This window comes from Athene cunicularia, assembly GCF_003259725.1.
Source record: "Athene cunicularia isolate RWA chromosome 28 unlocalized genomic scaffold, athCun1 chr28_part2, whole genome shotgun sequence".
Lineage (NCBI taxonomy): Eukaryota > Metazoa > Chordata > Aves > Strigiformes > Strigidae > Athene > Athene cunicularia.
The window spans coordinates 1,762,887-1,775,163 of NW_020799140.1; the positions used below are offsets into that span (position 1 = coordinate 1,762,887).

Sequence of the window (12,277 nt, forward strand, 5' to 3'; positions counted from 1 at the left end):
CGGCGGGTAGCGGCTGCGGCGGGCGGAGATGGATGCGGGAAGTTTACCTGAGGTGATGTGGGGCAGCCTGGCTCGGGCCTTTTGTGTGTGCGAGTGCGTGCGAGCTGGCCCCAGGTTACCCACGGGCCTGAGGTTCAGGAGGTGAGCCCCGCTATCCTTTGAATAATCAAGCCGAAGGAGAGCGAATGGAAACCGGTTATGGCTTTCGGGCAATTAGCACATCAAACAAAAAAAACAGAGCAGCCTTCAGAATGTTTATTGAGAAGTTGAAAAGCAGACTCCTTTGTATTATTACAAATTGTTTGAATAGGATCCTGATTTCCCTTTGTTGGGAGACACGCTTGGAAAAAAAGAAAAAAAAAAAACCCTCCATTTTTCAGTGGAGCAACTTTGGATGTTATGTTGGGAGATCTTATTTTCAAATGTGTTTCAACTTCTGGCTTAATTCGTAGCGATTGTTAATTGGACCGATATGTGAAGAGTATAGCAAGTACAACTTTCGCTCTCAGTTAAACAGTTCTCTCTTATGTTTAATTTTGTTCTCTTCCACATAGTCCCATCTGTTTCTCAGCTAAAATTTCTCAGCCTTTTCAACTAGAAAGGCAAATTCTGTAGACTGGCACTCATTTGCACTTCTCTGGAGAGGGGTAGTAACTGGCAACAGTAGCACAATTTAAAGGGTAATTATGGAATCGATAACGTGAAGCTGCAGAACAGACTGGCTCGGTTGATGTGAACGGTTGCGTGAACGCTGTGGGAAGTATCCCAGATAAAGCAGGCCTGCAAGCACCCTCCTATGTGAGCCTGGGATTTAGGCAGACGGCCTCCACATAATGCTCTTCTCTCCTGCCGTGGACTGCTGTGCTTTGAGTGAAACACACCTTGCCTTTTTTTCTTATTCCTTAATACGACATGAAAGAACAGACGGCTGTGTACCTTCATTTTTAGCACAGGAGCGAGATGGAGCCAGTGTAGATAAGCCCTAAAGTGCAGCATGGGGAAAAAAATGGCCCGCCAAGAGAACTTGCAGAGGAAGGTAACCTCAAGAAATGTTGTAGTAATACCAGTGAAGCAATTAATTAGACGAGTCTTTCCCTGGGTCTTGTAATTGATGTGTTGAATGGCAGCTGAAGGTATTTTGCTATAAAGATAACTGCCTGAAAGCGTGTGTTAAGGCTCATAGTTGAAATTAGAACTGGACTGCAATTTGGGAGGTCGAGCTTTGATGCCTGGTACCCTGTAGACCTCCTGTGTGATCTTTTTACAAAGAAGAGAATTCCGAGATTGAGCGACTTACGCTTTTCCAGAAAGTATTAACCATGCTCTGAAAATCACATTCCCGTAAAATGTCAGGTTGGATATGCAAAATATTTTTTGAGCGTTAATCATGGTCGTACTCCTTGCTGCAGTTCTGCAGTGGAAAAATGAGGATAATACTTTTCCTCAACATTTGCCTAGAGCTTGGGAAGCTTTCTCTTTCCGTGTTCATTGTTTCACATCATGCCCTCAGCTTGGCTCTGTGTCCACCTGTAAAATAGGTACCGACAATGTTGCCTTTCCCCATGGTAATTGAGAACTGACAGAAAGAATAAAATGTTTATTTTCAAGTCTTAGGTGAAGAAGGGGGTAAGGACTAAAAATGGGCTCTTTCTTATAACCTTCCAGTTGCTGAAGCTGGATTTTGATGGGTTTGGTTTCAGATTGCTGTGCTGCTGGTCTAGTTTGTGTAACGTGTATGCACAAAATTAGTAAGTAGTTGGATACCTCAGGTGTTATTCCGTCTCTACAAATCTTGCTCTAAGATTTGCTCGCTTTAACTTGTGTCTGAATCATGTTTGCCTTTCCTCTGTTACATCTGTTTAATTCATTTGCTTGCTTCTGAGTGTGGAGTCTGCAAAAATATGCGGATCTTCACAATTAATTTAATCTGTTTTTTAAGACATTTAATGGGATTTTTGTGCCTTGAGTAAGACATCGAATACACCTCTGCTACTCAATGATTAGAGGAGGATTCGGGAGAAATCAGAATTAGGTCATTTTAGTGTTGGATACTGTGCAGGCATTCTATATGTTAATTTGGTCTTTAAAAGTGCACTAAAAATATATATTTAAAAGAATACAAGGAGCACCTTAGTTTTATTCTAATGGATTACATATTCTAGAGAATATCATAAACCACCAATTCATGATCTAATTTTTCCAGGTTTTCAGATTAGTTTTCTGTCAGTGTTGTGAATTCTGTAAGCTGTGAACATCAAGTTCTGTCTCTGACACTTTCTAGAAATAAGGATTCCGCAATTAGGACTTTGGCAATTTATATGATAAGTGAAGCAGATAAACCTATCCCTCTTCCAAAGCTGTGTTCTCTGCAATGCTAATATTAGGAAGAAAATAGGTATGAAATGCTGCTAGGAGCTATTTTTATGATACATTTTCTGTTGACAACACTGTAGTTTTCAGAATAAGACTAATCTCTCTGTGGAGGCTGTTGTATTCCTCCCCTGCGGTGATCTAGCATCTTCTGTCGGTGGGGCTCAGCATTATGCATAACGTGTAAGCTGTTTCGTTTTGCTTATGGTCTTACCTCTGTCCTAAAACAGTGCACGGTTCAAGTAAAATTGGAGCTGGGGCACCGAGCCCAACTGCGGAAAAAGCCCACCACTGAAGGGTTTACTCATGACTGGATGGTGTTTGTCCGTGGCCCGGAGCAGTGTGACATCCAGCATTTTGTGGAAAGGGTGGTCTTTCGGCTACATGAGAGCTTCCCAAAACCCAAGCGAGGTGAGTGCATTGTTGAAGATACATTATTATGTCTTCTCTGTATGAAAGAGCACTGTGCAAGTCAAGGTTGTCTTGGACTGTCACTGTTCTGTAAAATATCTCTTTAAAGAGGAGCAAAATATACGTTGCGTGCACTTCAGCTTTAACCTTTACCGTCTTTGTTTGAGGAAGGTCAGGGAGAATGGGACCTTTCTTCTGCTGAAAGGGCTGGAGGTGAGATGCTTTCTCCTCTTATTTAAGCATTAGTACATGCAGATTCTCAAGACAGTGACAGCAGAAGATAATTCATGTGACAAAATGGGAAGGATGGGTTTGATTTGTTAGTATTTGCCAACACAAGCTCGAAGCACGTGACTGGTGAGAGATGCTCATATACGTACTGGAGTATGTAGGCTTTTGCACTGATCATTAAGTAGCTATCAGGATCCCTGCAATTTCTAGTCTCGGGTGCCAGTTCAGGTAGCATTAACTCAGCAGAAATGGGTGATGCTGAGGAGGTGGTGGTTGTCTCTTCGCCAGTGGCTGCACGTTCCAGCTGCGTGTGCAAGTGCTGTGCAGTCAGCGTGGCTGGGGAGAGAATACAGATTGTAGTGTTTATTTTCCGCTGGATCTGTTCTTTCCTCTTTCTGACTGTGCAGCAACGTGAACCTTATTCTTGGCACGGGGCAGCAGGAATGCAGGTTGAGGTGGAGGAGCAGGAATTGCCCTTTTCGGCAGCAGCGCAGAGTTAGATCTGCTTACGGTTGTGTAACTGCATCTGCAGCGTTACGGCCGTGAAGTGTTACAAGGAACGCTGGCTGCCGAAGAGTAGTGCTGTAAATTACTTGGTAATGTGCGTTCTTTGAAATATTTGGAAGACTGCTGGTCATGCAGGAAGTCTTTTAGGGCTACCTGCTACACTGGCTATTTGTGAGAGTCCACAGTGGAAAGTAACTCAAAGGTGTTCAGCTCATAAGGGTGTGAGTCTAGTCTGTGTGTTAATAATGTCTCCTTCGGATTGATGTAGTAAAACGGATGAAGGATAAACAAGTGTGGTACTGAGCTGAAAGCTAATTTATGGACTAAAAGTTACAATCTGCTGTGCTACAACTCTTGTCATCTGGTGTAATTGCTTTATTACAAACAACCGTGTTGGGATAGTACGTGGTCTTTGCTCAGTCGGTTGCCGTATCGTCTTACCTTCAAAGAGGCTCTTTTTTTGGATCTCTAGGTTTTGCATCCTCTTTTTTTTTTTTTAAGCTTGCTCATCATGCCAGCTTGCTTTTGACCAAAGTGTGGCTGGGTTGTACATAAACGGTACGGCATATGCATACTATTTCTAGAATTGTTTGAAGGGTTTCTTCAGATGGATCGCTCATACTTGTAGCAGAATCTACTGGTGAAGGTAGGCCTGTGCTGCTAGCAGATTGCTTGTGTAGTAATTTTAATTTGTTAGAGTGGCAAAGGAACAAAGGCTGCTTGGCAGATAGTCTTCAGCTTCCTGCTGCCATATTGGCACTGTTGTTTGGTTTTAGGCTTTTTCCCCTAAATGATAGGGTTCTTACATGAAATTCAAGTTAAAGCAAGTCTCGAGATTTTTATTATTTTTAGGTAGGCTCTTTTTTCACAGTTGAATTTTGAGGACTGCTTTCTAGCACCTTAATGAGGGTAGAAGTGCTTAGAGCTGCGGATAATATATCTACATTAAAAGGAAAATAACTCGTGTGTTTTTTAGGTTTGAGGTACTGTTTCCAAATCATATTAATTACTTGGAATTATTTACAGAAAGTAAAAAGATTTGCACTGAATTCCTCTAATTACTTAATTGACTTTATTTACATATATTGTAGTGCATAAATTATATGCAAGTGCATCCGGTTCCTGAGAGGGAGAATATCTGTGCTGGTCTCATGTTTCTTCTGGCAGCTGTTACGTGTAGCTATGTCATGGCCAAATAAATGATCCTGGAATCCTTCGAGTTGGCTGTCGCTGCACCGAAATGCAGTGGTAGATGATGGGAAGGATTCAGTAGCATGAAGATACGACAGGTAGAGAGGGACAGGGGGAACTGAGGCAGGAAGCACGCAGACTAATTTCTTGGAAGCGATTAACTTTTGTAATCGATGTTTCTGCAGCAAGCAGCACGGTGACCTTAGGGGCAAACGGTTTAACCTTTCTCCATTTCCGTGTATGTGAAATAAATAGCAGTGCTTACCTGCCCTTCAGGTTTGTTAGGACGTTTGGGTGAAGCAGCTTGTGGTATGGCCGTTACGTAATTATGAAGATTAAGCGTTGCAGGAGAGCAGTTCAAGGGAAAAAAAAAAAATAGGTCCACTTGTATGGTAGAGTGTTTTGATTAATAAATATGGGCATTGAAGTAAATCTTACCTCTCTGTGCTGTTCCAATTCCCACCTTTTGGGTCTTTGCCTTTTTTTTTTTTTTTTTTTTTTTTTTTTTTTTTTTTTTTTTTTTTCAAGATGGCTTTAACCGGCAGTTTGCATTGTTGTGGAACAGCACAGAAATGTAATTGTATCTCGCTGCAAAAGGAGGGGGGGAAGAATCTCATGGAGACTCTGGCATGGAGTGTTTTATGTTTCCTTTCCATGGGAGGAGCTAAGAACAGATTTTCATGTTCTTAACTAAGCCTATGGCCACCATCTTATTTTGGTGGGTTTTTTTCTCCCCAAAGGTCAGCGTTTTAAATTGTGACCTGAGTCGTCAGAGGCCCATTTCTCATCTTGCCACTCCTTTTTTTGCTCAGATTAAGTTGCATTACATTCAAAGTTAACATTTGTCTATTCTCTTTTCAGTGTGCAAGGAGCCCCCTTACAAAGTGGAGGAGTCTGGCTACGCAGGCTTCATTATGCCCATTGAAGTGCACTTCAAAAATAAGGTAGAATCTGATTTCTGGTCTTCTAATTGTTTTGAGCTGTGTCAGAGCCTGAAACTGCCTGACAGAAAGACACTAAATTATGTGACTGTTTTATGTGTGTGTTTTTTATTAGTCTAATAAATAGAATTTAACTGGGAGTTGGAAGCTCCTGCCAGACTTCAAAAGAAAGCTTTTGGCAGAAATGGAATAGTGTAGAAAGGTAATATCAGGACAGTGTGGTGGTCCTAGAGATTCTGAACAGATTGTACCACTTGTAACAAGCTTCTCCAGCATGGCTATCACTAAAGCAGTTTAAAATATTTGATGCAAATAGGGAAGTAAATAAGCACAAACCCCTCATTTTTATGAACGTTTGTAAATATTGTGTTGACTGACAATACATTTAAAAAATCCATTTTTTTATTTGTAATCTTACTAAATTAACTGTACAGGTATAAAATTCTTATAGGCCCGTGACAAACATTTGCATATATATAGCTGTGTTAAAAATATTGTTGTTCTGGTTCAATACTCTTCCAAAAAGAAAAAAAAACCTGAATATTTTAAGTCTTAAGATGCATTGCCAACAAGTGTATGAAAGTTAAAATTTGGGATTTACTGCTTGCTTTAAGTCTTGCCACAAAGGTCACATGCTGCATGACTTGAAGGTTATGAAAATAGGGATTTGGGCACTTGTTTCAGTTTCAGATAAATTGTTTTGTTAAACATGAATACCGAATCTTTCTGGTTTTGATTACTACATAAATAAAAAAATAATATTCTGCTTATTATGCCTAAGAGGGAACCTAGATAAACTAAAAATTTGACCATTAAGCCACATCACTATAATGTATGCTCTCAGCCCTCCCAGCACAAGCCATTACCCCAGGTTTTGTTGACAGCAGACCACACATAACAACCTCCTGTTATTTAGCTTCTCGGTGTCTTTCCCGTTGTACCTCCCACAAAATACCTGTCCATCATTTCCTCCTCGCCTCAGTCTAGCACAGTATACTCTCCTGACAGGGTCGTTTTGTGAATTAAGTAACATTTTAGTTTGTTTTCTGGCCTACCACATTGTTCTTACCCCGCTTTACGAGTTTGAGTAATATAGGCTCAAATAACGAGACTGAACCCCAAGATGACTTGTCTTCTAAACCTTGGGAACGTTTTGCCCACAACTTTCTTTTGGGTGGGTGGGGTAAGCCAAAAGGATGTGAAGAGAAATGGCAGTTAGAGAGCAGGGGATGAAAGTTGTTGATAGAAGCAGGCTTCTTGGCAAACACTGAAAACTATGACTTGAATGCAAAAAAAAACCAAAACAAAACCAACCAACCCTCAACAGCTTAAAAGTAAGTTTGACTTCTGGTGGCTTTTCTGAGGTTTTGAATGGAAATCAGGAAACTGTATGCTGGCTTAATTCAGGTTCAAAATCTACCTTTACATTCCTGACCAAAAAATGTGAACTTCTCCGTGCTCATTTCTTGTAAAGGGAATCTTGAATGACTGTGATCGGTGAACTATGTTTTGTTTCGACTCCTACCTTTTATTTTTCTTTCCTTTTTTTTTTTTTTTTCCACCCGGTCTTCTCTCAGGCTGGCCTTTCTGCAGGTCTCTGATGGCTTTGTCTTTCACAGGTCTTCAGATCCTTCTCTCTCATTTCTGCCTCTCCGGTATTTTTTTTTTTTGTAGGTGCACTTGTTTGCATTGACTGTCATCTGCATTTGTCAGCTGTCTTTCTCTCCGTCCCTTATATTCGTATGCTCCTCGCAGAATATGGAACTGGCAGCTTTTCTGAATATAGCTTGATTTCACACCCGCCGAGGTCATCACTTCTCATTGTTTGTATAAACACGTGACTCTGTAGTTGCTCTTTCTAGCACTGGGGATAGGATGGCTTTTATAAATAAGGGAAATAGGTGGTCTCTGTTAGTGGAAACAATGGAAGTAGCAGTTAATTTAGGAGAAGGCGGTCTGGTTTTGGCGTTTTGGTCTTCAGAAACATGAAAAATAAATAGGAGAACAGGTTTAATTACAGACTTGTTTTCAAACTGCAGATCTTCAAAATGCTCGTGTTTGCCCTGGTTTTTAGATGCATGCATTATGGAGAATTTCTTTTCCACTTTTAAGCTGATTGACAAATTAACTAATTAAGAGTTTCAAACAGTGCCTCCCATTATTAAATTGGGGCAAGTGGTGGTTGAAGGAAGACGTGATAGCTGCCATATTCCAGCACATCATTTGAACAGAGACACATTCCCAGGTTCAGCCATGAACTTGAAATACATGAGCTGTACTGAAGTTGTTTGAAATTTGCTTTTGCTGCTTTAAAGCAGTTTTTTCTTTCCTTATGTCAGCAAATGTTACATTCTCTGCACATTTGGAAGTTAAGCACAGTACTTATGATTGCTGGAAGCTTAGAATCTGCCTGATGATGTGAAGAATTTGGCTCCTCTGACCACTGTTGCCCGGTGATAGTGCCATCTTGAACTACTAAGAGCTATGATTATTTTCAGTAAGTGGAGTTGAAGGAAATGTAAGAGGTAAATACTATAGCAGAGATGGAAGTGCAAAGACAAAAGATAAGCGAAGACTGGGATACAGTAGAAATTAATGAGATTGGGAAGGAGGTGGAGAAATAGCAAAGCCTTTAGACTACAGCTGATTTTTCTCCTGCATTAAAGAATATGACATTAAAGCACCAAATAACTCTTTACTACTTCAAGACCATATGTTCACTCCAATCTCTAAACCTGTTGATGCTGGTGAGGATCAGCTGTTGTGTGTAGAGCATACATTGTTCTGAATTTGCCTGAATTGATCACAGCATTTGGGACTCATCCTTGAGTGACTCTTTTGAAGTAGATGTTATGGATTGATTCAGAGATTGGGTAGAAAATGCTGTTTCGTAGGTGGCTGGGCAGGAGTCTTCGGGTGGGTCTTTCTGGCCATATGCACCCTACATTCTAGCACGTGTTTGTTGATGTGTGTCCTCTCAGTTGAAACAAGAGTTGCAACGGCTTTGGGATTTGTTTATTGATGCATGTTTAGCTTTGTGAAGGTGAGAAGAAAAAGGATTCCAAGAGGGAGTGAACTGATCTGTGGAGGTTGATCTTTGCCATGGATGGCTGAATTTTTATTTTTTTTTTCCACAGTTTAAGCCTCCTTTCTTAGCTGTTTCCTTTCCCTGTTCTAATTTGTTACTAGGATGATAAATAGTAGTTGTCAGAGCCAGTGTACTCTTTGCTTTGGCTAAAGAAACACGGGCCTGTTCACTGCTAAGGAACAGTTTTACTAAGAATGGATTAAGAATGGTTTCAATGAACTTCTCTGGGGATTTTTTTTTTAAGACAACTTTGCAAAAAAACCTGCCCATTAACCCTTTGTGTTGGAGTACTCTCTTGTCATTGTTGTTGTCTCGTTGGAGTAGGAGAGTCAGTGCTGTTGGCACCACTGAAGCTTTTGATGCCTTTCTGTCAGACAGGGAAGTGTCAGCAGAGTATTAAAAAAGATGCAAGAGCCTGTTCTTACCCTCTACGAACATAGTTACGCCTTGCTGGCTTGCATTTGTCCTTCCTGTGCTGTAATTCAGTTCCTCAATAAGTAGGTGCTTTCTCAGGCTTGTCATTTGAATTACAGAATATTTATTTTGCATATTGCTGTGACCTGAGCAATTTGTGTATCTGAGCTTTCTAGAGAGTGGCAGTGGTCTCTACAGGCCACAGGACTTGCGGGCTCTTTCGATACCGGTGGCCTGCTAGAGCCTTTGCCTCTGTAACTGAACCTGAAAAACAAATGCCAGGTCTCAGCAGGTTGAATGAGAAAGCTTTTAAAAGCACAGTTGACTAATGATAGTGGATCATTTGGGATTGTTGAGCTGAAAATGTTGGTATGCTATTTTTATTTCTAAAACCTTTGTGTTCCTTCCTATAATGAGGGGCTGCTGTTAGTGGCTTCTGGTGCTTGAATCAATACAAAGTGGGTACAATAAATGTGTTGCTGTTTTTCTACTGCTCTTCTCCACCCCTCTCCCCCACTCAATTTCAACAGTCTTGAGACTGTTTTTCATGGCCTTGTTGTCTCCAAAATACATCTCTTATAGTGGCATATGTTGTAATCTTGAGGCTGTAATACAGGTATGACTTTGGTATTCATCCCGTTATGTTTTGCATCCTAATCAGATTAGATCACCCCCACGCACACACACAAAAGCTGAAGGTCTAGTATACTTTCATGCTATTCTGATATAAGGCAGATGATATTAATGCAACATGGATAAGATGCTGTATTAAAGTCTCTTTAAAGATATTACCTCCCAATTTCAGTGCTAGAGATAAAAGGCTTCCAGTATTTACATAATGGATACACGTAACTTGAGCATTTTCTATTAGTGAAAAAGGAGATAAGCAAAAAAAAAAAAAAGCAGAGAAATCCATTTGATTTTTTTCCTGTTAGGTTCAAAATAAAAACATTCTACCCCTTCTGCAGTATTTATAGGTGTGATATATATGAAACACCTAGGAAAATAACTGGAGAAGGGGAAAAATTACTTGCGTTTCAAAGTAGGAACTCTGACATTGTACGTGGGTTGCACATAGGACAGGGAAGGTGAAACTGGAGATCAGTTAGAGCTGCTTGTCAGGACTGTGCCGTCGGGAAGGTATTGGCTTGTGAAATACTCCTAAGGAAGGTTGTTGAGTGTTTGCATGAGACGCTGGATTTTACGTAACAAATTGCTGTGTTATTGAGGCAAGGTTTGCCCAGGTTTGAGGAAAGGAGGAGGAGGAGATTGAACCTGTTAGTGTTTATTCAGCGTTGCTGAAAGTGGTGGAAGGGAGGAGTAAAACTTGTCATTTCGTCTAGCCTTTAAGTGGAAGCATTTGTTGCTCACATTTTTCAGGTCTGTTCTGTATCATCTAATTTACCAAATCTGCAGCGCATTCTTTTACGCTGCTGCGGAGTGGCTAATCTTTCTTTTTTTTTTTTTTTTATTACCTTTTTCTGTCATAAATGAATACGTATTATCAGTTTACCCATTCCTCTATCTGAGCAGACTGTTTTCCTGCCCAGAAAACTCGGGCTGTGTGTGTGTTTCAGTAGCCACTCTGTGTGGCACATTAACAGGCACCCCTGAGTGCTGAATAGATTGCAGAGCCTGGCAAGGAAGCCTTGTCAAATGTAGCAGCTCCACTAGCCCTGCCAGCATCATATCTTGTATTTATAAGAGCTGGTAGGTCACTGAATGCTTGTCTTTGAGCGATGAGTATATTTTCCTAATTTTCAAACAAATAGGCTCCTGATGGGGGAAGAGTTCCAAAATGCTGATCTCTGTTATTTTACTTAACCGGAGAATTTCAAAAAGATAAGGGTGTTTCATGGAGTTGTTAGCAGACCGTAAGATAAGGCTGCTTGCTTCAAAAAATTAATATTGGGCTATTCACTTCTAAATGTCCTGTCTCAAAGCAGGGTGGAAGACCAGTCAAACGGGTTGTGCAAGCCTGAGAGGGGCTTTCATTTATACCAACGTTATGGACTGGTTACGGATAAATGACTCTGTCAGGCTGGATCTGTGGCAGAAGGGAAGTAGTGTTAAATGTTATAGTTATTGAATAACCACGAGTCTGCTTCCTTGGTGTGCTAGATTTTTGTAGATAATTTTGTTTTATGGCTTTCTAAAAGTGATTTATGAGCTTTATGCGCACGCTACCACTGAAATTCTTTTGATTTGTGTTAAGTGGCAAAGGGCACACCCTGCCTTAAAAACAGGACAAGGAAATTTTAACAAAAGACTTTGAAAAATTCCTCCTCTTACGAAAAGTGCCAAAAGAACTTTAACCCGTTACTTCAGAACTCAGAAGAAGAATAAAGCAACTTCAGTGTTTGTAACAGAGCAGTAGCAGACAGGAAGCTGGAAAGCAGTAAAAATAAAGTATAATGTACTCAGAGGTTGGAGGTGGAGTAGGGGGATTCACTAGTTGGAGGGAAGTTTACAGCAGCTGCAAATAAAAGCTTGGTCCTAGCTTTGTGGTACACGCTTCTAGTTTACTTCTCTGGCATCCTGAGATTTCGGGGGCAGAGATAAACCAAGGTTCTAAGGTGGCTTGTGGAGAGCTGCCGTACCAGGTTAACCATTTCACATCCAAATTTACAATTGAATTTTAATCTGAACAACTGCAATATCTCCCAGTTAGAAATGGGTGTGATCCATCCTTTCTAAAGCCTTTCTTGGAAGTAAGGCCCTTTAGAAAAGTTCACTGTCTCAGAAAACAACAGTAAGTCTCTCCCTTTTTCAGTTGTACTTGTTGACATCAAGGGTTGAATATCAGAAGGTGGAATCGCCTAAGAGTAAAGCTTGGCTTGCACTTATAGTTGCTACTCAGGCAAGGGAGTACGTAAAGGGGTGGTACAGTATGAAAACAGACTGCCTGGCCCTAAGCTGGTGGGTGAAAAAGTACCTACACTATTGCAACTCCAAGCAGCAGGATGTGTGGATCCCAACATGTTATTTAGAAAGGCTTCGAGTATGGCAGTGAGGACTCGGGGTGGCTTTCTATTTAAAGTTAAAGGATGTGTAGGTCCAGGTCAGTTGAGAGAGATTTTCCTCGGTTTTCTTTTTTTTTAACTTGCTGCCGACGCCACCCCCC

General features: G+C 40.8%; 1 protein-coding gene across 1 annotated transcript in view; it reads left to right on the top strand.

Moving 5' to 3' along the window:
• Positions 1-28: 28 nt before the first annotated feature.
• The window catches only part of MLLT1 (MLLT1, super elongation complex subunit), a 29,947-nt gene continuing 17,698 nt past the window's right edge, over positions 29-12,277 (top strand). Inside the window, exons 1-3 of the mRNA XM_026865157.1 lie at positions 29-141; positions 2,516-2,781; positions 5,572-5,654. Coding sequence (XP_026720958.1) covers positions 29-141; positions 2,516-2,781; positions 5,572-5,654 — 462 coding nt within the window. The remainder of the gene's footprint in view (positions 142-2,515; positions 2,782-5,571; positions 5,655-12,277) is intronic.